At 56.6% G+C, this 25,060-nt stretch overlaps 2 protein-coding genes across 7 annotated transcripts; one reads left to right on the forward strand and one right to left on the reverse strand.

Annotated features, from left to right (window-relative positions):
* Positions 1-390: 390 nt before the first annotated feature.
* Positions 391-9,111, forward strand: FAM131A (family with sequence similarity 131 member A). Of its 6 annotated transcripts, XM_055308297.1 has the most exons (7): positions 391-573; positions 1,753-1,813; positions 2,832-2,974; positions 5,214-5,307; positions 5,566-5,748; positions 5,916-6,032; positions 7,347-9,111. In XM_055308297.1, exons 4-7 carry the CDS (start codon positions 5,238-5,240, stop codon positions 7,820-7,822), a joined length of 846 nt encoding a protein of 281 aa, XP_055164272.1. In that variant the 5' UTR covers positions 391-573; positions 1,753-1,813; positions 2,832-2,974; positions 5,214-5,237; the 3' UTR covers positions 7,823-9,111. The 6 variants fall into 6 exon arrangements, with proteins under 6 accessions (XP_055164272.1, XP_055164275.1, XP_055164271.1 ...); XM_055308300.1 differs by lacking the exon at positions 2,832-2,974; XM_055308296.1 differs by lacking the exon at positions 1,753-1,813.
* A 141-nt stretch (positions 9,112-9,252) lies between these two features.
* Positions 9,253-23,724, reverse strand: CLCN2 (chloride voltage-gated channel 2). Its single transcript, XM_055308294.1, has 24 exons — positions 23,382-23,724; positions 20,957-21,113; positions 20,664-20,795; positions 20,179-20,307; positions 19,958-20,091; positions 19,774-19,851; positions 19,602-19,680; positions 19,352-19,477; positions 19,153-19,237; positions 18,961-19,062; positions 17,591-17,675; positions 17,296-17,451; positions 16,841-16,910; positions 16,503-16,613; positions 16,079-16,292; positions 15,652-15,785; positions 15,230-15,402; positions 14,997-15,111; positions 14,731-14,804; positions 14,450-14,509; positions 14,261-14,299; positions 13,983-14,087; positions 9,777-9,863; positions 9,253-9,646 (listed from the first exon to the last, which is right to left on the reverse strand). Exons 1-24 carry the CDS (start codon positions 23,454-23,456, stop codon positions 9,452-9,454), a joined length of 2,715 nt encoding a protein of 904 aa, XP_055164269.1. The 5' UTR covers positions 23,457-23,724; the 3' UTR covers positions 9,253-9,451.
* Positions 23,725-25,060: the final 1,336 nt, after the last annotated feature.

Below are 25,060 nucleotides of genomic sequence, written 5' to 3' on the forward strand. Positions count from 1 at the left end.
CTGGTAGGGAAGAAGAAAAATAGCTGTGGGAGTACTTCCAGAACACACTTGCTGGGCTTACTCTCCTAGAAGAAAGAATGTGATGCAGACGGACCTGTGCGTGGAGGAGGCCCTGGGTTTCACGCTGTTGTGGCCAAGAAGGCCTTTATGGCTTCAAGGTCCCCTCTGTAAGAAGGGCTGAATGCGAGGAGTCTGACCCCAACGCGGTATGGCGGGCAGCCCGCGCCCATGAGCTCCCGCGCACCCTTTTCCTTCAGGGTCGCTCCGCAGTCGGGGTGTTTCCGGACTCGGCCCCAGGCCGCCTCTGCGTGGCCGTGACGCGTTCGCCCCGCCTGCCTTGGGTGGTGACGCGGGTGGCCACGCCCCCGCGCTGACGTCACCGGCCCGGTTCCCTCTCCGGGGAGCGGCGGCGGACGCGGCTCCCACCCCCTCCCCTCTCGCGGGCTCTCCCCTCCCCGGCGGCGGCCGCGGCCCGACCCTCTGCAGGGCGATGGCCCGGGCCCCGAGCGCGGGCTAGCGTGCTTGGGTGCCCGGCCATGGGCTGTATCGGCTCTCGGAGTCCGGCGGGTCAGGGTAAGAGGCGGAGGCCAGGCACCGGTGGGGGAATCGGGCTGCGGCTGCCCGGTGCGCGGGCCGCCGGTGGGTGGGGGCCTTGAGGAGGGGGCCGGTGTCGGGGAGAGGGAGGAGCCTGCACCGGGGAGGCGGGCCCGGCCGGAGGAGGGAGCGAGCCGAGCGGGGAGGGGGCTGAATCGACTCGGCTTCGCTCCCACGGCCTGCCTGCTTCTGGGCTTTGCGGTGTAGACCCGTAGTCTGGATTCACACCGCTGAAGGGGACAGGAGGCGCGCACAGCCTTGGGAGGGGCAAGTTGTCTACGGCCACTGGCCTTCCACGCCCACACACCCGCCGCCCCCGCGGCCCACACCTTTCCTCTCCCGTGCCCTGGGAGTGGCCCTTGCTGGGAACCTGCCTCTCCTAAGCTGTGCCCCAACCCCCTTAAGAAGGTAGCCTGCGAGGCCTGTCAGGCACCCCACTATGGAGTTTTTTGGCTAAAACTTAACTGCTTCCTTCAGAATCAGATGAGTGATGAAGGGGACTGAGGCCCCCTTTGGGGCACCTGTGAGCACATGATCACCATAATAACTTTTTGGTCCTTTCCCCCACTCCCAACAAAATCATCCTACCTTGTGGTGGGAAAGAGGAGCCCACAGAGAGGCCATTAGGGCTTCCTACAACTGGTGATCCCTGCTGCTTGGATCTTGGTTCCTATTGATGGTGGTGCACGTTGGGGCCTGGTCTCAGCGCTATGCATCTGAGGTCCACCAGCTTACCTAAGGGTCATGGATTTCGCCAAGCCTAAGGCCAGGCGGGGACTCACTTGTGAGGTTGAAGGCTGGGTTTGGTATGGGTCCTGGGCTTTCAGAGCAGGTGGTTAGTCATACAGGTCTTAGTGTGGTTTGTACTTAAGATTCTTTGGAGCTAAGACTCTGGCTGAGATTTGTACTTTCTTTGGGTTCCCATGAAGAATTCTGGGATTTGTAGTCCTAAATTAACCTCATGACTTTTGAAGCTGAGAAGCAGCAGACTGCTCTGATCCCTCTGGCCCTGCTAAGGCTTGGAGTTCAGGAAGTCATTCTCTCCTGTAGTCAGGGGAGGGTTTGGCTGACCTCAGGACTGGCTTTGAGAGCCCTGATTAGGTACCAGCTGGGGGCCAGGGATGGCCTGTAACCTTGTGTCTTCCTTCTGGTTGGTAGCATTTCTGGGGACCACCAGCTGGCTGAGGCTCAGGGACAGAGACGGCTGCTCCAGCTAAAGGTCAGTTGTGATGTACATTGCCTGTTGGCACTGTCTAGGGGAAGGGCCTCAGCTCCCTGAGCTCTAGAGAGCTCTGCTGGGCCCCTTGCACTCCCACCTCCTCAAAGCCAAGAGGAAGGAGTGTTCTCCTTATGTGACTAGGCACAGGTTCCAAGTGGGGAGGGGACTGGCTCAGCATCCGGAGCCAAAATAAGAATAGAACTGGGAGCTGAGCCTGGAGCGGTTCTGGGCTTTTGGTTCTCTGCATCAACACAGCCAGCATGCCTATGATTTCTGTGCTGGGCAAAATGTTTCTGTGGCAGCGTGAAGGGCCTGGAGGACGATGGACTTGTCAGACAAGTCGCAGAGGTGAGACCAGGGAATGTAGATGTGATCTGGGAGGTGAGGGGAAGCTGAGAAGTAGGATGCTCAGGTGGCAAAAGGACAATTACTCTGGCTTAGATCTTGGGAACCAGGATGAAACAGGAACAACCAGGCCGGGGACTGACAGGGCATCAGGAAAAAAGCCTTAGGGGATGAGGGGGTGAAAGTAAGAAAAAATCATGGGTTTGTCAGAGAGAAAAGAGCTGCATACCAGCTGATGCTGGCGAGAGGAAAGACCAAGAGAAAGAAGGTACCAAGCCTGTAAAAGATCCAAGGTGGTGGTGGGGAGAAGGATGGCGGTGGTGATGGTGGTGGTGGTGGAAGAATGTGGTGTGCTTTCCAAGATGAATGAATGGGTTGGCCGAAAAACCCAAGATTTTCAGAATTTATGAAAGTTTAGGTTTCATCCCTAGAGTTCTGATGGCAAAAAACATCCCCAGGAAGGGGCCCAGTGGGCTGCCACACAGTGGCCCCAGGGGCCTGAAGGTCAGGAATGTAGGATAGGGGTCTTCAGAACTGTGGAGAGCACCAGGTGGTTGCTGATATCCTGGGAGGTGGGGGAGGGGTGAGGAGAATGATACGGCAGCGCCGGATGAAAATGGGGATTTTGACAGAAGTGGGAGCCCAGGTGAACAGCCTTTCCCCCACCCCTCAGTGGCCTCGGACCCTGCTTGGGCTGTGGAGTGGATCGAACTTCCTCGGGGCCTCTCTCTATCTTCCTTGGGATCTGCTCGGACCCTCCGAGGCTGGAGCCGGTCCTCCCGCCCTTCCTCCGTGGACAGCCAGGACTTGCCAGAGGTGCTGGGCCCCTGGTATTGGTAGGGGGAAGGGGGGGCCGCATTCACATGAAGGGGATCTGTATCCCCCACCCCCGCCTCGCCAGCCTGCTTCTGGCTCCCTTTTCCTGCGAGCGGAGGCGCTATCCGGCCGGCCGGGCCCCAAGGCCGCCCCCGCGCCGGTCTGCTCGGCTCGGCGTGGAGCCAGCGGGCGGGCTTTGCTCGCGCCTTGGGCGCTGACGTCAGCGCATCCCAGGCCGTATCCCGGGAGACCCTGTTGCATGGTGATGGGTTGCCAGGGAGACACACACCTTTTCTTTGGGCCTGGGCCGCAGCTGCGCGGAGCGCCGGCACGGATGGCGGTGGCTGGGGGCAGTGAGGGGAGGGAGGGAGAGCGAGCCAGGAAACACCCAGCAGGTGCTCCTCCCCCCAGGCCTGGCCGGAAGCTAACGGCGCCACCCTGGGGCCCCTGTAAGCCAGGTACTGAGACGGGGGAGGGAGAGGGAGGGGAGCAGAGGGTGGGCCTGAGATCAAGGGAGCAGGTGGGGCCCTTCTTGTGAAGGGTGGGAACCTGATCTGGAGAGCTAGACAGTTCTGGGGAGGGGGCATGTTATCTCCGATTTCATTCATTCATTGAGGCAAACGTTTGCGGGGCTTGCCAGGGAACACTGAACCAGGTGCCAAGTGGAGGAAGGAGCCCAGGTAAATCAGAGTCAGGCCCTGCCATCCCCAGATCCCTCAGGAGAGATGCGAGGGCAATGCTGGGGTGGGGGTGGGGTGGGGGTATTGAAGAGACAGAGAAAACTGTACTGAAAACATAATAAGAGGCGACACTTGAGTCAGGTCTTAGATGGTAGGGAGCATTTTGTCAGGCAAGGATGGCGTTCTTAGCCCAGGGGAGAGCTGGGTTCTTTTGGCTGGAGGCAGGAGGGCTGTTTGCTGACAGGGAAGGTGGAAGTGGGGTTTTCTTGGGCAGAGAAGATCAGATGGTGGATTCCAAGGCCTGGAAAGGGGCAGGCCCTCACAGAGTGGGCTCCTTCAGTGCCTGGCTGTGAGGCTAGCACTTCACTGGGCAGTGGAGGAGCCCGGAAAAGGTTTTAAATAGGGACATGTGACCAGTTGCACTCTGGAGAAAATTGTTTACATTTATACTTTGCCTCATTCATTCAGCCTATGTATTTAGAAAGGTTACTCTGTACTGGCACTGTGCTAAACGCTGGAGTGCAGCAGTGACCAAAAGAGACCAAATTCCTCCAAGGGCTAGAGACCAGTAAGGGAGACCAACGAGAGATAGGGAAACACATGGAGTAGACCCATGATTATACACACAGGGTATGTTCATAGAGGTTGGTGACTTGCTACAGAGGGAGGATGGACACCTGGTAGGATGGCCAGGAAGACCTTTCTGAGGGAGTGTTGTTTCAGCCAAGACCTGAAAGATGAGAGCCAGCCAGCTCTAGGGAGGAGTGAGAGGAACACTTACACAACGTTCTAGGCTGAGAGAAGCGCCTGGAATTGTAAGAGCTTGAGGGGGCACGATGGTGCTCATCTGGACCTGGGATATTGAGGGCTCAAGGAAGGGAGGGCAGTGGCAATGGGAACAGCAGGAAGGAGAAAAGCTTAGGGAGAGTCCATGGTAATGCTGAGGTTGGGAACTAGGCTGAATGGGCAGAGTGGTTGGGTGTTGCAGTGCAAGGAAGTCAGAAAGCAGGGCCAGATGTGGGAAAAGGCGTTGGGTTCGGTTTGGGTCATGCTGAGTTTGTGGTAGGCTGTAGAAACAGCTAGGAGACTGGGATGTCTGAAGATTGAGAGGAGGAGAGGGGCAAAGAGGAGAGAAGTCCTCTCCTCTGGGAAGGAAGGACTTCCTGGGGGAAGTCCTTGATGCCATAGAACTCCCTATGGCATCCCTTCCTTTTTTCTTCTCAAAGGCCCCCTTCCATGGTTCTTGACTTCCCAACCGCCCACCCTCCCTCCGTCCCTCCTTCCCTCCCTCCCTCTGGGAGCTGGGAGGGTGGGGGTGGTAGCTACAGTTTTGTTCCTTTGGGTCAGCCTGAATCTCTGTTGCTCCTTTAGAGGACATAGCTTGCTGATCCTGGCTTCTTACTCTCCCTCTTATGTATCTCAGTGGCCACTGGGACCTGAGTCTGCCCTGACATTCCCTTCCCAGCTCCCATATCCCCTTGACACTTTGGGTGGGCCATGGGCATGTAGGGGGATGCTGCTGTCAGAGGAGCACTGACCTTTTGATGCTGTCACCCAAGGTGAATGTTGGAGACACAGTCGCGATGCTGCCCAAGTCCCGGAGAGCCCTCACTATCCAGGAGATTGCTGCACTGGCCAGATCCTCCCTGCATGGTATGCAACACCCCCCCCCCCCACCCCGCCCCACCATACCTCTGGCCCACTTTGTCCTTCCTTCTTCCTTTTGCACATACCCTTGGGGACTGTATTCTGTGCATTCTTGCTGGGATCTCCCTCTTCCTCCCCTTCTCAGAGGAATCTCAGCTCCCTCCTCCCATCCAAAGGCACGAGTGGACCCTAGCTACCACCACCCTGCACTGCCCTCCCTGGCCTGTGCCCTAACCAGGCTTCTTCCTTCTGCCCCACCTGCAGGTATTTCTCAGGTGGTGAAGGACCACGTGACCAAGCCCACGGCCATGGCCCAGGGCCGAGTGGCTCACCTCATTGAGTGGAAGGGCTGGAGCAAGCCAAGTGATTCACCTGCTGCCCTGGAATCAGCCTTTTCCTCCTATTCGGACCTCAGTGAGGGTGAACAAGAGGCTCGCTTTGCAGCAGGTGGGGACAGGAAAGGGTCAGCTACACATTTGTCATTGGGATGCTCTTTCCACATGCCCATCTCTTCTCTTTCCTGTCTCCAACCTGAGCCCTCGTCTTAGCTCTTCAGCTAACGAATTCTGCTGGTGAACCTTCTCTGCTAATAAATTCTTTGTCTTCCCTAACAGGAGTGGCTGAGCAATTTGCCATTGCAGAAGCCAAGCTTCGGGCGTGGTCTTCAGTGGATGGTGAGGACTCCACTGATGAATCCTATGATGAGGACTTTACTGGAGGAACTGACTCAGGTAAGGGGTAGGCAATGCTAGGACCCCCAGCTGGGGTGAGACTGCCTGAGAGGCCTTGTGAGTCAGAGCTCAGCCTTTGGAAGGGGAGGGTGGGAACAGACCCTCGCCACGCAGTCGCTGACAGTCTGGGGGCAAGAGGGCTCTCCACGCTCCTGGGTGGGCAGTCAGCAGCTGGAAATGGAACAGTTCCTTTCATGTACATGCTGAGCCTTCTGTCTGTCTGGGCCATTGGGCCGTGTAGTCCAGAGACCTCACGGACACCTTCTATGCAGCTGCATCTCTGGGAGAGTCTGCTGTGCCTTGCCTTTCCCTTCCTGGGCGGCCTTTTGGCCAGCTGCAGCAGCACAGAAGAGCTGCGGCAGCATAGTGCCTCACAGGGCCATGGCCCCAGGCAAACAGGAAGGCGTGCTGGGCCTGGACTGCCCACAGGGCCATGCTGGCTCAGGCTCAGCATCCTCGAATTCCATCCGAGACCTGCCTCTGGGCCTTTCTCTGGGCCGATGCTCGCAGAGGGGACGCTGCGGGGCTGTGCAGCTGTGCACGGCCCTCCTTTCATCTTCCCATTCCCAGAACACATGGCTGACTTTCTCTGTAGCTTCTGGGCTCATGCCTCACAACACCCCACCCCCGATACTTCTTTGCCTTTGAAGATTGCCTCCACCGGCCCCTACCCCTCCTGCTAATTAACAGATTCTCCAAGGGCAGTACAGCAGAGCAGATTGGCAATACATTAGACTTCTGCTGTGGTCCAGAGGTGACTGATTGGGATGCCTGAGGCCAAGACAGAGCCCTGAACCACAAATGTTCTTGTTGATTGAGTTCCAGGCCTGCTTTGACTCCTGGTATAATGATAATAACTAACATTTATCCAAGGCCACTACTACCCCACGTAGAACCTTTGTGCAAATTTGAAAAAAAGCACCTCTTTCTCTGGCGGGTACAGCCCCAAGCTAGGCCATGCTGCTTGGTGAGCAGAAGGGTGGGCTGAACTCCAGTCTTCACTCACTGCCTTGGATGGGCTCCCCTTGCGCGTGAACCACCAGCACAGGGTCGTGCGGGGCATCCCCACATTTATTGCTTTCTTACTGTGTGCTGTATTCTTTTGTTCTCTCAACAACCCCATAAGTAGGTATAGTAGATTCCCCAATTTACCATAAAGGAGATGGATGCCCTGAGATGTTGTGACGTGCCCAAAGTTACTCAGCTCCTCCCAGAGCTAGGGGTGCCAGGGGTGGCGTGGGGAGAACATGGCTTCCAGGTTGGCCAGTTGAAATGGGGCTAATAGGGGCTCTCTTCTTGTCTCTCCCTCTGCAGATATGGCTGGGCAGCTGCCCCTGGGGCCCCACCTCCAGGACCTCTTCACGGGCCACCGATTCTCCAGGCCTATGCGCCAGGGCTCTGTGGAGCCTGAGAGCGACTGCTCGCAGACCGTGTCCCCAGAGACCCTGTGCTCCAGTCTGTGCAGCCTAGAGGACGGGTTGCTGGGCTCACCAGCCCGCCTGGCCTCCCAGCTGCTGGGCGACGAGCTGCTCCTCGCCAAACTGCCCCCCAGCCGGGAAAGTGCCTTCCGTAGCCTGGGCCCATTAGAGGCCCAGGACTCGCTCTACAACTCGCCCCTCATGGAGTCCTGCCTTTCCCCCGCCGAGGAGGAGCCAGCCCCCTGCAAGGACTGCCAGCCTCTCTGTCCGCCGCCAGTGGGCAGCTGGGAACGGCAGCGGCAAGCCTCTGATGTAGCTTCTTCTGGGGTGGTGTCCTTAGACGAGGATGAGGCACAGCCGGAGGAACAGTGACCCACATCATGCCTGGTGGCGGCATGTGTCTCCTGGCTGCTGCTGGGGGCAGAGCCTCTGTGCCCAAGTGCGGGCTAGAGGCTTCCGGCAGAGCTCCAAAGCCTAGAGGGCTCCTGGGAGCACTCACTCCTCCGCTGTGTGTTTTGCATGAAAGTGTTTGGAGAGGAGGCAGGGGCCAGGCTGGGGGCGCATGTCCTGCCCCCACTCCTGGGGTTTGCCGGGGGTTGCCCGGGGCCCCTGGGGCATGGCTACAGCTGTGGCAGACAGTGATGTTCATGTTCTTAAATCAAAAACGCCACATACACATTTCCTCCTTGGATGATGTGAACCCCGAAGGGGGTGGTTGTGACTGGGCCGTGTGGGGTGGAATGGGAGGGAGCCCGGCCCCTCCCCCCCTCCCCCATGCCTCTCTCTTCTCTGCTTTTCTCCACCTCTGAGTCCATGTGCAGTGCTTGATAGAATCACCCCTACCCCAGGGCGGGCTGGCTCTTACCCTCCTGGAGCCTAGGATTGAGCCGTCCCCCAAGGGCCCCTCGCCCAGCTGGGCTCGTGCTGTGCTTCGCCTCTCCATCATCTCTAAATCTTCTTCTTTTTCCTAAAGAAAGAGGGGTTTTGGTCTGTTCTTTCAGTCGGGTATTCTCTGGGAGGCACTGGATTGATGAAATCATGTACCCTCCACCCTTTTACTGGCCCCTTGTAGGGTGTGTGGGCAGAGTCCAAGCGGCTCACAGCCTGCCTACCTGCCCCATTCACAGAGCTCTCAGAGGAGCTGGGAGAAGGAAGGGGGAGGCTCTGGGTTGCTACAGAGCTGTGACTTTGATGTTCTTCCAGAAAGGGCCACAAGGGGGCCACACGGGTGGTTGGGCAGTTGTCTGCTGATGCCTGAGCCGGGCTGGGGCAGGAGCAGGAATCGTGCCAACAAGTGACAGTCATGTGGGAGTGTCTGTCCCTGGGGAGGGAAGAGTGTAGTGTCTTTCTTGGCTGAATGAAAGGCCAAAGCTACAATACCGAGGGCCTCTGCCCCAGCTAGGGTGTTGATAACTAAGCAGTGGAGGCCTCTGTAGATCCTGTATTCTACACAGTGAGCTCTGGAGTTTGATGGGCTGTAGGGGGGTGTGGGTAGCTGCAGAATTTGGAGCCTTGTAGGCTTTGGCAGATAAGAGGGCCCAAGGTAAGAACAAGAGCTGATGGGCACAGGCATTCTATATATAAGTGGCTCATTAGGTGTTTATTTTGTTCTATTTAAGAATTTGTTTTATTAAATTAATATAAAAATCTTTGTAAATCTCTATATACATCTGGTCATTGGAGGAGGTTCCAGTATAAACCCATCTTAGTTCTACCCCTTTTCCCCTCAGAGGGGGCTCAGGGGTCAAGTAACTCCACCCCTATCCTGCCAGGGGGATGCTGATCTTCCTGCCCATGGAATACTTGCTGCAGGTGGGCACTGGGTCAGATTCCAGGTAGGATGAACCAGGAGGAGGAACTTAGCACTCCAGGCCTGGAAGGGGGGCTACGGCTCCAGCCTTTAGTGTAGCTGCCTCCTTTCCCAAGGCAGAAGGAATAGGAGAGCTTCAGGATGGGCCAACAGCCATGGCCACTGTCATTTCAGGCCGCCCATTGAGGGGTTCATTGGCACTTGTCATCGCTGTCAGAAGGGCTCCCCTCCCGGGGGAGGCCATGATGGGAGCGGGGCCCCCAGAGTGCATGCACCTCCGTGGTTTCTGTGTCGCTGCTGCTGGTGGTACTGTCGCGGAAGCTGGCGAGGGGTGGCCGGACTTTGACGCCCTGTGCTGTGACAGAGCCCTCGATGGCCTTCCGGAGCTGGAAAGGGGAGAGGGTCAGGTGCATGGACTCCGAGCTCCTTGCTCAGACTCCACCCCCAGGTGGGCTGGACACAAGCCTACATGACTTTTTCGAAGCAGAAATGGTCTGATGGCTATTATCATCTCACCTCCTTTAGCGTGACAATCCCAATGAGTCTGCCAATACTGGTGACATAAGCATGGTCCACTCCCAGTAGTGAAAAGATGGTGTGAGTCTGCGGGGTTGGGAGAAAACACACTGGACGTCATATGCCAGGGGACAGTTCTAAATTACTGGCCAGAGGGGCCCAGGACAGGTGGGAGTGGGAAACAGGAGGGGTGCCATAGATGGTGGGTGGAAGGGATGACCACTGGAAGGAAAAGAATCATGGGAATGTTTCTGCAGCCAAGCCTCAGAAACTTGGTGGTGGGAATCTTTATGTTGCTTATGTTGATGGAAAAACAGAGGATTCTTTGTCCCATGTTAGGAAGATGATGGAGGAGAGAGCAACTGTTCAAATGTGACATCTAATGATTGGCCAGGCATTGGGCTAGGTCATTCTGAAGTCAGCCATTGATTTCAGTCCTGTTGGAAGTATGATACCCATTCTACGGGAGAGGCAGCATGAGGCTCAGGGTGAAGGGACTTTGCAGCTCCAGAAGGAGCTTTTTTTAACACACCACAGGAGGAGGAAGCATAGCCCCAGTCCTGGGCAGATGTCCAATCAGTCACACAGGTACCTAGGAGGGAGGTTCCATATCCTTTAAGGGTACTGGCCCTGGACTCTGTGGCTGACACATGCTTCCCGTTTGCCTCCAGTTGTCTGGCAGTTAAAGTGTCCCTTCACCCTGGCTCTGACACTTCAGTCATGGCCTGAAGCACTGTCTTGCATACAGTTTGCCTTTTCTGGGGCCCAAGCAGCATCCCAAGTGCTGTTGAGATGTAGCTTGAAGTCCAGGGAACTAACAGCTATCCACATCCTCCCATGTTTTTCTTGTTTTGGACTCTTGCCTCAATTTTCAAATGTAATAATCCCCAGGGCTCAGAAATTGTCAACTAGTTCCCCTTGTGGTCTAAGTAGATTTTCTTGGGCCAGATGTCTTGAAAAACACCCTACTGACACAGCAGTTCCTGGAGTTTGGGGCCTATCACTTATTGCAGTGTTGTGAGTTTGTAAGCCTCTTGGCTTAGTTTTTGAATCAAAATGGGCATTAATAACCCAGCTTTTTGAGTACCAGTTACTCAGCACTCATTATAACCATCTTAAAGCTTTAAAAATATTTTCTTAAACAGTTGCTAAATTTTTTATTAGAGGACTTCCAGAACTTTCCTAAGTCTCCAGCTAAGGCATGACAATACTTCTAAAGGCAGAAGTTCAGTTGTAGACTAAGTTTTTCTGTGCTCCTTCAATACCTTTATCGTAACTGTCATGTGGTTAGCAAGTACTTCCTCATATCCAACTTGAATCCTATGTGCTACACGTTTCCTTTAATTTCCTCATCTGACTTCAGAGGGAAACAGATCTTTATTATGAGATTTCTTGTCTCAGTAATTCTGTAGCTTTGTCTCCTTATGATTTAATAATCCCTCTATCTTCTTCCAAGTATCTTATTAAATCATTCCTTGGATTTTTCTTTTTCTCCACAATCCTAATGAGAATGAGCTTCTGGCAGGCTTATATGCCTTTTAGGTTTGCAAACCACTGGTCCTGGGCAGTCACCAAGTGCTGCCGATCTGCTGATCATCCTCAACATCTTGGCTGTTCTCTCGGACTCCCTCACCATCCTTACCAGGACCAGGCCATGGCACCCTCACTGGTTCTGTTTTTGGTCTCCCCTCCAACTTGGCTCTGCCAAGCTTTCTCAAACTTGAGTTAGAGCCCAGACTCCCCAGAGTGGCCACAAGTCCCTTCCCAAGGCCATCCCAGCTGGTCCTTCCAGCCTCAGATTCAGCCAGGCACTCCAGCTTCCAGCCTCCCATAATCACTCTTTTCCTGAAGACCTCAATTTCTTACACACTTCAACCCTTCCCTGGCTACACTGCCTTCTCAAGTCACCCCGCTGTCCACCTCTCGGTGTAAGCAGTAAGTAGGAGTCCTTTACATATATTGAACTCCTACTATGGCCAGCACTGTTGTAAATCTCCTGTATCAAGTCCTTCATCCAAAGAAAAACCTATGATGTAGGCACTCTGATCCGCATCCTGCAGATAAGGAAAGTGAAACATAGGCTAAGAAATTCACCAAGGCTACAAAGCTAGCTAATGCACGGCAGACGGAGGATCTGGGTAAAGCCCAGCTGGCCTAGCTTTGGCACCCTAGCCTCCCCCACTGCTTGTCTGTAGGTGGCCTCAGGATGAATGTGGCATCTAGCTGCCATGGCTGGCCAGCTCTAGTCTCCCAGGTTCCTAAATAGTTTCCAGTGGATTCCCTCTCAGCCTGAATGTTCTCCTCCTGAACTTGACTGGGCTACTACTAATTGATTCTTCAGGCCTGCAAGGACATTTTGAATTCTAATCTTTTATGTTCTTATCACTTCCAGTTCTTTGTACTTTTGTTAGCCAGTTCCTCAAAGGCTTCTTCTCTTCCTCTAATTTTTAAGTTCGTAACAAACACCTACTTTGTTCTTTTTCACTTTAATTAGACACCAGGGAGCCTGTTGGAGGGCCTGCACATCTTGGGCTTGGGAACAGTGAATTGACGGGAGAGGGACAACACGGCCTTCTGAAAGAATCCTGGGATTGGGGCCAGGAAATCTGGGCTCTGGGCTTCATTTTGCTGTACTGACTTGGGCAAGTGACCTCCTCACTGCCTCAGTCTCTCCGGGTATTAAAGAGGTTAAATTCCTAGGCTTTTGGGTCATACTGTCTTAGATTCCAGTCTGATAGTGCTGCTTACTAGCTGTGTGACCTTGGGCAACTTGCTTAACTTTTCTGAGTTTCAGGGTATTAAAGTGGTTAAATTCCTAGGCTTTTGGGTCAGACTGTCTTAGATTCCAGTCTGATAGTGCTGCTTACTAGCTGTGTGACCTTGGGCAACTTGCTTAACTTCTCTGAGTTTCAGTGTTATCTATAACAACTGGACTATCGCAATATCTATTTTACAGTCCAGTTGTGAGGATTAAACATGTGAAGAGCTTAGCAAGTCCCTGGCGCACAGCAGACACTAAAAATAAATGGCGTTATTATCCCTATCATCATTATGGGATATTTGAGGACTAAGTAAGATGATAGAAAAACTGCAGTGGTCTTAGGGAGAAAGGCTTTAAATAAAAACTTAGTGTATTCTCAGGCCTATATATTTTTTTCTTGCAATTGCACTGTAGTTCCCTACTTTGATCTGAGGTCTTTACCCAAAGGTTTATAAGTTCCTTTATTGCCTTTTTTTTTTTTTAATTACCTTTTGCTTTTCTGTATCTTTGTGTCCTGTTCTTTCTGGCCTAGCTCATTCTTGTCCGAGATAGGCTGGCTCTTAGGCACAGCTTGCACCTCCAGAGCTGCAGACCTTGGGAGTGTTCCTCCACTGCTGGCAGCCCCCATGTCTTGGAGGCTCACACGTCCAATCTGTCAACAATTTAGCTACAACGCTTGGTTTCTACCCCAGCACCCTACCGGGTTTGCCTGCATTCCCTGCCTTCCCATGGAAGTTTGAAAATGCCTGGATGATGCCCCTGCTCTATGCTGGAGAGTCCCCTCTGCTCTCCAGTGTCAGCCCCACCCTCCAAACTGTCTGCACTCAAGTTTTCTCCCCACTTCTGCAGGCCGGTTTGCCCTTCTACTGAGCGATTTTCCTGTGTCCCTACCAGTTTTCTTCTGGCCTACATTAAGTCAGACTTTCTGGGGTCTGACATTCCAAGCCCCCCACTGGGTGTTTCACATCTCTGTTTATCTCTTCTCTGCAGTGTCCCCACCCCTACTTGGATGTTTGTTAGCTTGTTTATTAGATTTTCTTATCCTGCCTGTTTCTCACCCATTTTTTTCAGTGTGAGTGTATCAGCCTTGTTGGGTGCTGGCAGCCTCCCGCCTGGCTCTGACCCTCGCCTGGCCTTCTGGCTTCCACCCAGCTCAAACCCTGTATTTGTTGCTGTTTTGGTCCAGAGTTCCCCAGGGGCAAGGCTGAGCAGAGGAAAAATGAGGCCTGGCTCCATGGTAGGCAGGAAGAGGCTAAGGGGCCCTGGCTCCTGGCTTCCCATCCTTTGAGGTGATGTGTCTGAAAAACATCTCAGCAAAGAGCCCACCCTCTGCTGTTCTGTTCCCCTACCACACACACACTGGTCTGAGCCCAAGCTATGGGAAGACCTAGATCCCCACCCCGTGCTCCTGAGAGCCCAGGCCAGCCTCTGGCCATTGACCCTACCTTGTGCAAAGAGGTCCGCTCCACCAGCTGGAACGGGGCAGGGTCAATCTTGCAGTCACTAAAGTTGACAGGTTCGTCTAGCTGTTGTTCCTCCCACTCCAGAATCTGAGAGGATGAGACTGAGAGGATTAGAGGGATGGGGCCAATAGCTCCTCTCACCTCCCTGAAAACTGGCCTGCCCCCTTTCACCCCACGGTCCCTCCCATGGGGACAGCAGCCAAGATGATGACTGAACACTGCCAGGAAAAATGAGGGGCCAGAGTCCAGTCACACCTTACCTCCTCAGGAGTCATCTCGCCTTCCAGGTCTGAGTCACTCTAGAAGAAAGGGAGGGAGGTTGGCAGCTAGTGGCTGAGGAGAGGTCAAGGTGGCTGTATCTGCTCCCTAGCGTGGGGAGGGTTATGCTGCTAGCCCCCAGCCCTACCCGGCTAGGGTTCCTAAACTGCAGGAAGAGAGGGAGCACTTACCGCCAGGGAGATTCGGACCCGCTTCAGCTTGCGCTTCTCACAGGATTCCGACTTCTCCAACTTGTTTAGAGCCAGAGAAAAGAGGAGTTGATGTTACAGGGAGGGCGGTGAGGGTAAGCAGTGGGGCTGAGAGGAAGGGCATGCAGCAGGGACAGAGCTGACATCTAGGAGGACAGAGGGCAGGGAGAATGGAGGCAGGCTTTGCAGGGTAAATGGAGAGGTGATCTCAGCATCAGGGAGACAGAGAGCTGGAAAGAAAGAGACAGATTTCAACTACTCACCTCTGAAGCAGCCTCAGGGGGTGGACTGCCACAGAAGAGGCTCCTGAGGGCAATGCCTGCCTGCTCCATGCTGCCTGCGGTCCCAAACACAAGGCAGGAAGCAGGGGGCATGTCATCTTTGAGGGAGGGGACCAGCGGGTGAGGAGGGCAAGAGGAGAGGTGTCCTGGTGTTACCCCTCGCCCCTCTGGGCAGCCTTTTACCTGGGATACGCTCAAGCAAAATCTCAGGGGCCGTGTTCTAGCTCTGTTATTGGGGACAGGCTCACCTGTGGGACTCTCCCCAAATTTCATGGCATTGCTGGGCCCCCTCTTGAGAGCAGGCTTCAGGGGCTTGTGAGTCTCTCCCCGGGCTGCAGGGAAACCGGGGTCCTCTGTGTTCACCTGCATGGACGGGAAGGGGCCGGTGAGGCTAGAGCCCCAGATCACCTCTGTGTCACCCTCCCAATTAGTCTACATGACATTCAGGAAGTGTGTGTGATTGTGGGGTTTTCCTCCTCACTTGGAAGCGGACGGAGGTCTCAGGGCTAGGGGGACTCTCCTGATCAGATGGTGGAGAGGTCTGGGCAGCTCGACGCTCTTGCATGTACTGCCGTCGGCGGGCTGGGCTCAGCTGGGCCCCCAGCAACGCCACCACCTGCGAGCGCTCAATGGAGCCCAGGAGGATCATGGACTCTGGATAGAGCAGGTGGGAGGACTCAGGAGCTGGGGATGAGGTCCTCCTACCCACCCCCACTGGCCTTCTTTCACACCCAGTGTGGCCTTGGACATAGGCCACACACCAGAGGGAACTCCTGGCTGGCAAATGCTGGCCTGCTCCCTCTAGAACCAAGGACACTGGTTCTGAGCTTCCTGCTCCCTCCCCCTTCCTGAGAAGCAACCCTGGGAGATGCCCCTAGCGCTGGGATCCCCTCCTGGTCTCACCAGGGGACTCTACAAGGGCCAACATGCGGCCCTTGGTTCTGTGCAGTGCCAACCGAAGGTCCCGGAAGGTGCAGCTGAGGGCCACATGGGGAACATCCCGCACCATGATGTCCTCCACTCGCATCCGGTACTGCCTGAAGGCAGAGAGAGGAAGCATTTGGCTTGTGGTCAGGATGGGGAGGGTAGCCCAGAGCACCACCATGCCAGGGCCATAAGGAAGGCCCCAGAGGTCATGGGGACCAGGGCTAAGAGCCAAGGAGTATTTCTGCTTTCAGTCTGATCAGGTGTGGGTGGGGCAGCTCTGACTAGGAGGGAGCAAGGTGGCTGGTCGTCGAGCTTAACTGTCTGAGGACCTTGCTGGAGGTGGGTCTGAGAGGGGTCTTTCTGACCCTCACCCGCACCCCCCTTGTCGCCCAGCCCTCCATACTGGTGGCGGCCCCAGCCCAGCTCAGGCAGATAGGGCAGTTTCTTGATCCGGATGATGCTGTCATAGAGTGAGGGCTGTAGGCTCTGGGCAACAGCGTTGGCCAGGATGACGGCGATCATGACGGGTAGGATGTGGGCAATCTGGCCCGTGAGCTCGAACACGATCACGGCTGTGGACACTGTGTGTGTCACTGCTCCTGCCAGTGCAGCTGCCCCTGGAGATAGCCACCCTCAGTCTCCTCAGGCTGCCCAAGTCTCAGATGACCCTCCCCACCCAGAGATGGTCCTCTAGGGACCCTCAGGTTCACCCAGTGTAGACAGAGCGAGGGACTGGCTTCTGCAGCTGAGGGAAGCCTGGTTCCTGCCAGCAGGGGGCACCAGAACCTCAGATACGGTGGCGGCCCAAGGGGACCTGGAGCACTCACCCACCACTGCATAGCCCCCAGGAACGATCCGGTAAGTGCTGCTGTCAGTGTGAATCCCGTCTGGGAACCAAGCAGCCATACTTTCGCCCACCAGACGCCCAAATGCTGCTCCTTCAGGGAGGAGGGGTGGGAAGAGAAACAGGTAGTGGAGGGGGAGGGCAGGGGCACTAGGAAGAGAGAGGGTCAGAAGGTGGGGGAGGGGCCAGTGGGTCACTCAGTACAGGGGACAGGCAGGGGGTAGGGGTTGAGGCTGGACCAAAACCCGCTCCCAGGCAGAGACGGGCCGGCCAGCGGGTGGGGAGGGTGCAGGCTTGGAGAGGAGGTGGCTGTGGACTCACCGATAACAAAGACCGGCATGAAGGCCCCGCAGGGCACCGGGATGGTGGTGGCCAGTGCAGACATCCAGAACTGCAGGCAGGAGGCGGTTCAAACAGGCAGAGGCACCCCCAACCCTCAGGCAGTCCCCAGCTCCACCTGGAGGAGCCTAACTTGCTTCTCATCAGCCACAAACTCCCAGCTCTCCCAGAATTCCCCAGAGGTGAAGGAAGGGTGAGGACTCCAGAACTAGATGGCTTAGCTTCAAATCTCACTCTGTCATCTAGCTCTGGGCCAATTATATAACCTCTCTGTGCCTGGGCTTCCCATCTTTAGGACGGGGCTACGGGCAGTACCTTTCTCGTAGCACTGCTGTGAGACTTAAAAGGAATGACTCTGTGGAAAGTGCTTAGGACAGTGTCTGGCACCTAGTAAGCCCAGGTCAGCATCCGCTATATATACAAGGAAGGAGCCCTACCTTCATGAGAATGAAGATGACCAAGGTGAGGAAGACGTTGGCACGTGGTGGGCTCCAGGCCTGTGAGGTTCCTGGTGGCTCTAGCTCCTCCATCAGGCCCTGGCGGACCCATGTCCGGTTGTCAAACAGGGTGACCAGAGTTTCTTTCTGTGAGAGCTATAGGTGAACAGGTGTGCCTCAGGCCGGGGAACAGCCAGGATGAAGGAAAGGGGCCCACAGGAGAACAGAGGCCGTTGGCTTTAGAAGCGGATGTACCCCAAGGGAAAGCACAAGTGTCCATTCTGCCTGGGTTTACCTGTCCGGCCATGAACTGTCCAAAGCCAGGGGGGAAAGTCAGAGTGGAGATGAGCAGGGTCACCAGAGCCGGGAAGAGCAGGCGTCTAGGGATGTAGGTTTCATAGCATCAAACATGGGTGGTGTACCTACTACAGACTGGTGATAGGCTGGGTGCCCTCACATACCTCAGGGCTGAGATCACAGTAGAGTCTCAGCTCTTACATAAAAGCACCCAGTTGGGAGAAAAGATCCCCTTTGGTGTTCATGACATGATGGCCTCAAGGGTGGTGGCCATCTGGGGTTATTATAAACCCAAATGCCTTTCTGTTGGCTCGAGACTCCCTATGTAGGTAGCAGAAAGTCCAAACCCCCCACCCCCAGCCCTCTCTTGGACACCTCCTAGCTGTGACTCCTCCCCATGCTCCCAGAAGCCCCAGCTGAAGGGCGCATTGTGTGAGTGTGGAAAAGCTTTTGCCTCTGTGTTTCTCTGTGGTGACTTAGAGTGAAGGTCGGTGTTGGGGAAAAGCTGGGGTCACTCGTGAAGTTGACCAAAGGTGCCACAGGGAGCAGGTTCAGTGGGCTGCCCTTTCTCTGAAGGACGTCAGTCCCAACAGAAGTCACATCCCAGGCCTCCCCACTCCTAACCCTCAAGGTCACAAATGAGAGAGCTATGCTCTAGAGAGAAAAAAAAAATCTCACCCATCTCCGTGCTTCAACAGGAGGAAAACTAACACTCTCTAGGGAGTGCTGCCATCTGGCCAGGCCCAGGGCCTAAGGAAGGCTTAGTCTTCTTTTATAATATATATATTTTTAAATTTTATTTTTAAGTAATTTCTACACCCAATATAAGCCTCAAACTCATAACCCTCGGATCAAAAGTTGTGTGCTCTTCCGACTGAACTAGGCAGGTGCCCCGTGGAAGTCTTACTCTTTAATCTAAACTGCCTTGACTAAAAATTTAGAAGTGCCAATTTTTGGGGCACCTGGGTGGCTCAGTGGTTGAGTGTGTGCCTTTGGCTCGGTGTGTGATCCCAGGGTCCTGGGATTGAGTCCCTCATCGGGCTCCCCGCAGGGACCCTGCTTCTCCCTCTGCCTGTATCTCTGCCTCTCTCTGTCTCTCATGAATAAATAAATAAAATCTTTTTTTTTAATAAATAAAATCTTAAAAAAAAAACCCACCCAAAGTGCCAATTTTGAGATAATCCATATAAAACCCTAAATGTTCAATTATCCTGGGAAACACCACTGGCTGATTTTCTCAATGAAGCACCGTCTTTAACTGGCACTTTTAACTACTAGTTGCCATCTCACCTGTCATTGGCCCTCCCGCCCCACTGTGACCCTTGCACAACCCAAAGGGGACTAGAGAGGAGCCCAGGTCCAACTCACTTCTTCATAAGGAAGCGGTTGATGGTTTTCTGCTTCCGCATCACCTGGACAATCTTCCTGTTCAAGTAGACAAAGAGCGCTCCCCCAAAGCCACTGGCAATACTGGAGAGGGAAGAAGGATCGAGGTAAAAGGGGTTTTTCCCTTCCTTACCTCCTCCTCTCTGATGCACCCCGGCTCCCTGAGCTCCTCACCCAATGACAGCAAAGGCTGGCAGCTCCTGGAGGTCGAAGGGGAAGTCAAGCCGGAATCGGGTTTTGAAGAGAGCCGTAATGGTCTCTGAAAGGAAAGAAGAGTAGCAGAGGGAGACCGGCATTGTGTTTGGGCCCCCACCTGAGCCATCTCAGGGGCTCTCCTCATTCCCCAGGTACCCCCACCCCATACCACCCCAACCTTCATCACGGTTCCAGACTGCCAAGACCCGGAAGATGAAGGCACTGAAGGTGGCAGCAAAGAAGCCCCGCCAGTAGTTCCGCACGGCGAAGAAGGTGGAGGTGACCTCAATGCTGAATAGGACGCCTGGGTGGGGGCGAGGCAGAGTGCCACTTGAGGCCTGGGCCCGGCCTAAGGACTCAGGGCCAGATGAGAGGGGCACAGGAGGGGTTTCCAAGGGCAGAGCTGGGGGGCTCCACTGACTGCCTACCTCCAATAGGTGCCGCAAAGCAGCAGCCTACTCCCACGGCACAGGCAGCGGCCAGCATCTCTGTGTTCCGGGATTCATTCTGGCAAGAGTGGTAGTGGTGGTTGGAGATGGGCATCAGCACAGCCTTAGCAGCCCACCCCTCCCCTCTATCCCACCCCGGGCTCCCCTTTACCTCATAGATGCCCCCAAAGAGGGAGAGAAACTTGCTGAGCAGAGCAGCACACATGCTGGCGATATGCACAAAAGGGCCCTGGCGGGTGGGGACAGGTTGTAAGTGGGTAAGGGACACACCCTGACCTTGGTCTGTGTTCTTCCTCCACTGGGAGGGACTCCTTTATGCCCCAACCCGAGGTTACCTCTTTGCCAAGGGGCATCCCACTGCCGAGGGCACAGGTCAGCCCGATGACCTTAGCTACAAAGGTCTTCAGGGTGAGGTATTCCTTCAGCACTACTCCCCGCAAGATGGTCTTCATCTCAGGGATGCCGGACCCTGGAGAAGTTATAATTCCAGGAGAATCATCTGCTGTGCCCATTTCAAGGGGTCCCATCTCCACCCTCCCCTTCTCTTTTATTGTACCGACAGCCTGAGGAGCCAGGATCTGTGTGAATCCAGCTGAGAAGGTGATGAGGACAATGGGGTAGGTGACCCAGGCCAGGTACTGGAGAAAGAGGCTGGTGTTCAAGCCCCGGGACATCCACTGTTGGGCTGTGGGGAGAAGACGAGCTGCTAGGCCTGAGTGCACACACCCAGTCCCCACCTAGCCACTGGGGCATACTGATATGACAAGCTGTCCCAGGGAATACCAATCGCAGAGAACTGGGCAGGAGGGGTTGAGGGGGGCCCTGAAGGGCATTCGTTGGGACAAAAATCACACTAGGTAAGAGGGGCGGCAGGAAAATTGTGGCCTGTGGGCGTGGTGGTGATTATGCCTGAGGAGGGGGCAGTCAGGCTGGCTGGGGAACACGGTCAGTGACCAAGTAGCCAAGATACTTGGACAAGCGTGGCATGGAGGGAACAGGTTGGTTCCTCCCAGCCTTCCCCTTGCCAGTCCTTGTCCTTACCCTGTAGACAGGCAGCGATGGCATAGTCCATGGCCCAGCTAACCAGAGCCATGAGGAGCCCCAGCAAGACCAGGAAGATCCAGTCTTCACCAACCCTGGACACTAGGAACTTATGGCAGCGTACGGAACAGACTGTGAGCAGGGAAGGGAAGAATGGGCAGGCTAGCACCAAAGTGATCCTACTTCTGCGCCCCCCCTCCCCCCAAAACCTCCAACTTCCCAGTGGGCAGCTCTATGGCCCCTGTCAACGCAGCACAGCACAGCCAGGTCTCCTGCCCCAACCCAGGTCTCACTGCGGCATCGGGCACAACGGCTTTGTCCATATTCCAGGAGCTCCGGGGGAGCCCGAGAAGAAGGTGGACCCCTCCAGGTCTCAGGCCCTCCCAGGCGAATCCGAGCAGCTTCCTCTTTGGCGAAGGCCCCAAGGTCCTGAGTATAGCGGCCATACATCTGAGCAATAGAGATGATGGGGGCATTAGTAGATGTGGGCGGAGTGGGGGCCACTGCACTAACTCCCCTTCTCCCAGCCTACACATTCTATGCCTCCTCTTGAATCCACAGTCCCCACTTGGGCTTGGGGTGTGGAAACAATGCACACTGCAGACTGTGGGGGCTGTCCTGGCCGGAGGGGACAGGGACAGCTGAGGTACAGGGCACAGTGCTGAGGGTAGCAGAATAATCAGTCCTCTTCTCCCAGGCCTGCCGGGGAGCATGGAGGAGGAGTGGGAGGGAAGGCCCCAGAGGAGGAAAAGATGGAAAAACCTAGGCAGTCCGAAAGTGGGAGGAGGGAAGGTCAGAGAATAAGGATGTTCAAGGACAGAAGGGTAACAATGAGGGCCTCAGGGAACTGGGGGTAGCTGAGTCGGGCCTAGGAGCAGGCGGGGCCTCAATCCTTATCACGTTCCTGCTGGGCCTCTAGCCTGTGACCAACTCAGCTGCACCCTTCCCACCCACCCTAATCCCCTTGTCCCTATTCTCCAGTGCCTGCCCCCGCCCCACCAGCCTGCCAGCCCAGCTGGGAGTGGACAAGTCTCTGGGTGGGTGGAGAGCGCTTGGTGGCCTCAGCCCCACTCTGCAGCTGCCCCAAGCCCAGTGGTGGGTTGGGGGCCGGCAGAGGCTGATGGCCAGGCTGTGACTTGTTGGGGTGAGAGTCGGGAGAGTCGCTGCCGAGACCTGCCAAGCTGGGCGTGTGTTGGGGGGTGGGGAGGAGTAGATTCCGGCTGCCACCCGCAGAGCTTCGGGACACAAAGGGCTCCTGTTGGGGCTGGGGTTGGTGTGGGGGGGGGCGGTAGGGAGGGAGAGATAGAGACAGACAGAGAGAGAGAGAGAGAGAGAGAGAGAGAGAGAGAGAGAAAGAGCCAGACAGAGGAGAAAGGGAGAAAAGTGAGGCCAGAGGAAGGGGCAGAGAAGAGAAAGGAGGAGAGGAGAGGGCAAGAAGGAAGGAGGAAAAGAGAGAAAGAAAGTAGAATACAAAGAGGCGGACACGGTGCAGGAGGGGGAGGTGAGTGGGCGGGAGAAAGACAAAGGGATTAGAAGGAGAAGGGGGAGAGGCTGGAGCAGAGCATGTTCAAGAGAGAGCGTGACCCTGAGGATCCGTTCCAGAGATAGAGACCAGGCGAAGGAGGTGGAGATGTGGCTGGTGCAACAGATACACACCATTTCAGAGGTCAGGTGCCTGGCTTCTTTGACTAAAGCCCCATTCCCAGCCAGTGCAGATTGATAGACACCTCCCCCCTACCCAAAGACTTGTCCCCCACTTCTTGCCCCACCCCCACCCTTACCACCTGTCTCTCATCCTTTCATCCTCTTATAATGGGGCACCTCCCAGCCCCAGCCACAGCCCAGGACCCCTCCTCTTGGAGATGTTCCCTCCCTGCCTCCTTCCTGGACAAATTCCAACCCAAGCTGGTAAAAAGGAGCCACAGGGCCCATTCCCTTTCCTAGAGTTTGGGTCCTCTGCCCAGTGACACAAGAAGGGGCAAAATGTTTCTCGAACACTAAGTTACAGTGGTGGTCATGAGTCAGCTCAAAACCCCAGGACCCCTGCTTCTAGTGAGGTCAAGGGACACCCCTGAGGTGGGTGGGGGCTGGATACCCAGAGTCAGCATGGACAAAGGTCCCAATTTCCACACCCATTCCTTGCTTGACACATCCTCCAGAAAGCTCCTGTATCCTAGGGTGGCAGGCCGCCTTTCCCCCCCAGAGAATCCCTAAGGGTCCCTGCCAAGGCCGGGTTGCCAGCTCCCCAGGGGTCAGGGCTGGGGGTGAATTTGGGTCTGAACATCTTTCCACACACTCTTGTTTCTACCTACAGCGTAGTGCCACGCACTTAGTGGGGGCAGAGGGAATGTCTAGGGTGGTGAAGATGGAAGGGAAGAGAGAAGTTCAAGGGTGCGAGTGGTGCTGGGGAGGGGTAGTGGGGTGCTAAGACCTCAACCCAGGTGCGAAAGGGGAGGAGCAAAGAAAATGTGTTTCTGTGGGGGTGGTGAAGGGAAGGACACCTGGGATAAGCACCTGATGTCCTCGTTCCGCAGGCCCCCCCGCCCCAGCTGGATGCAGCTTTCCACCCTTTAGCCCTCCAGCCTCTCAGGCCCCCGAGCCTCGGTTTCCCCGGCTCAGAGGCCGGGGCGGGCTGAGGGCAGGCCCCCGGCGCCGCGCTTCCAAGGTAAACCGGAGCAGCGGTCCCGGAGCGTCGTGCGAGGGCTCGCCCGGGCTTACCAGGGTCTGCTCGTACTGCAGCGCCCGCGGCTCCATCCCTTCCGCCGCCGCCGCCGCGGCCCCAGCGGCCGCCATCTCCGCCTACAGCCCTCCGGCCTCCCGCAGCGGCTCGGGCTCGGGCTCGGGCTCGGGCTCGTCCCCGGCCCGCTGAGCCCGCGCCGGCACCCGTCCCGTCCCTGCCGCCCGGGCGGCCGAGTGCAGAGTGCGGCGGGACCCGGGCGGGCGCTGCTGGCTCAGCCTCCCGCTCGCGTTCCCTCCTCGGCGGGCGGGCCGGGGGCGGTGCCCTCCGTGCCGCTCCGCCCGCCCGCCCATCCGCAGGGGCCGGCCCAGCCGGGCGGGGGTCTGCGTTGGAGCGGCCTCCGGGGCACCCGGGAGGCGGCAGGGGGCGCTTGGAACGTGCTAGGCTGCGCCCCCTCGGCGCAGAGGCCCGGGACGGAGAGGGGCGCCGGGGGCGGAGGGGGGCGGGCCCGCTGGCACGTGGATGGGCCGGGCCCGGCCGGTGGCGCCCAGTGCCGGGGCGGGAGGGGCAGGAGGGGCTGGGCTCGGGGCCTGGGGCTCGGGAGGGCCTGGGGCCCGGGGCGGCAAAGCCGTCTAAATCACACCCTTTGGGCTCAATCTCTCAGGAGTGACGCCTTCTCTTGCTTCTCGGGGGGGCGAGGGCGGGGGGGAACAGAGGCTCAGACGGGCCTCGCAAGGCCCCTCTCTGCTCCGTCGAGGGTGAGAAGCAAAGCTGGAGGGACTCGGAGGGGGACGCTAGGCCCAGAAGGCGGGGGTGAGGCGGTGATGCTCGGAACTGAGACCCTCCGTGTCCCTCAGCCTCTTCCCTCCTCCTCTTCTCCAGGGTTCCTCTTCTAGGAAGTCACACCTGGAGCAACCTGGCCTGCCGGGTGTACAGGGGTGGAGACAGGGAGGGAAGGTGAAGGGGTGACGCCCGAGGGGAGAGATGTCTAGGTGCTGGCGAGGAGGCTCCTGGAAGGCGGGCGTGGGGGTACAGAGGTCGTTTTTCCCTGGCTGGGCCCAAGGAGAAACTCGAGTAGCTGCTGACGTCTCGCCACCTGGGGATCTGTGTTCTCTATCAGGGTCTGGAGAAGGATGGAGCAGAGGGTGGGGTGGGCACAGGGTGGATGGACAATGTATGAGAGGGCGTGTTAGGGGAGAGGCCGGTGCCCAGGAAACCGGCAGTGTGCGGGAGGACGCAGTACCAGGATGGAGGGGCATGCGGGAGGCAGAGGCGGTGCCCGGGAAGGGGGCGGTGTGAGAGGAGCAGCACCCAAGAGGAGGGGGGAGCTCGTATCTGTGGGAGCGCACGGTGCCAGCCTGAAGGGGCACGTAGATCAGCGCCAGAGGGAGAAGGCGGGGGTGGGGGAACAGGTAGTACCGAGCTGCAGGGGCAGCGCTGTGTGATGAGCTGAAGAGGCGGAGTGGAAGAGAGTGGGGCCCCGAGTGGGGCCCCGGGGAAGAGGGCAGTGGTAGGGAGGGTGCTGGACCAGGGGAAGGGACGAGCGCAGGCTTTCCTCTTCCCCATAGTGACATCATGGCAAATTCCCAAACGGGACGGAGCCGGCTCGGGTGACATCCAGCAGGGCCAAGCCGGTCCAGCCCGGTCCAGCCCGGTCCAGCCCGGGCCCGGCTAGGAAGCCTCGGTGCCAGCTGTGGGGACTGGGCCCTGCGCCCTGCAG

The sequence above is a fragment of the Nyctereutes procyonoides genome, unplaced genomic scaffold (genome assembly GCF_905146905.1).
Source record: "Nyctereutes procyonoides isolate TBG_1078 unplaced genomic scaffold, NYPRO_anot_genome, whole genome shotgun sequence".
NCBI classification, from domain to species: domain Eukaryota; kingdom Metazoa; phylum Chordata; class Mammalia; order Carnivora; family Canidae; genus Nyctereutes; species Nyctereutes procyonoides.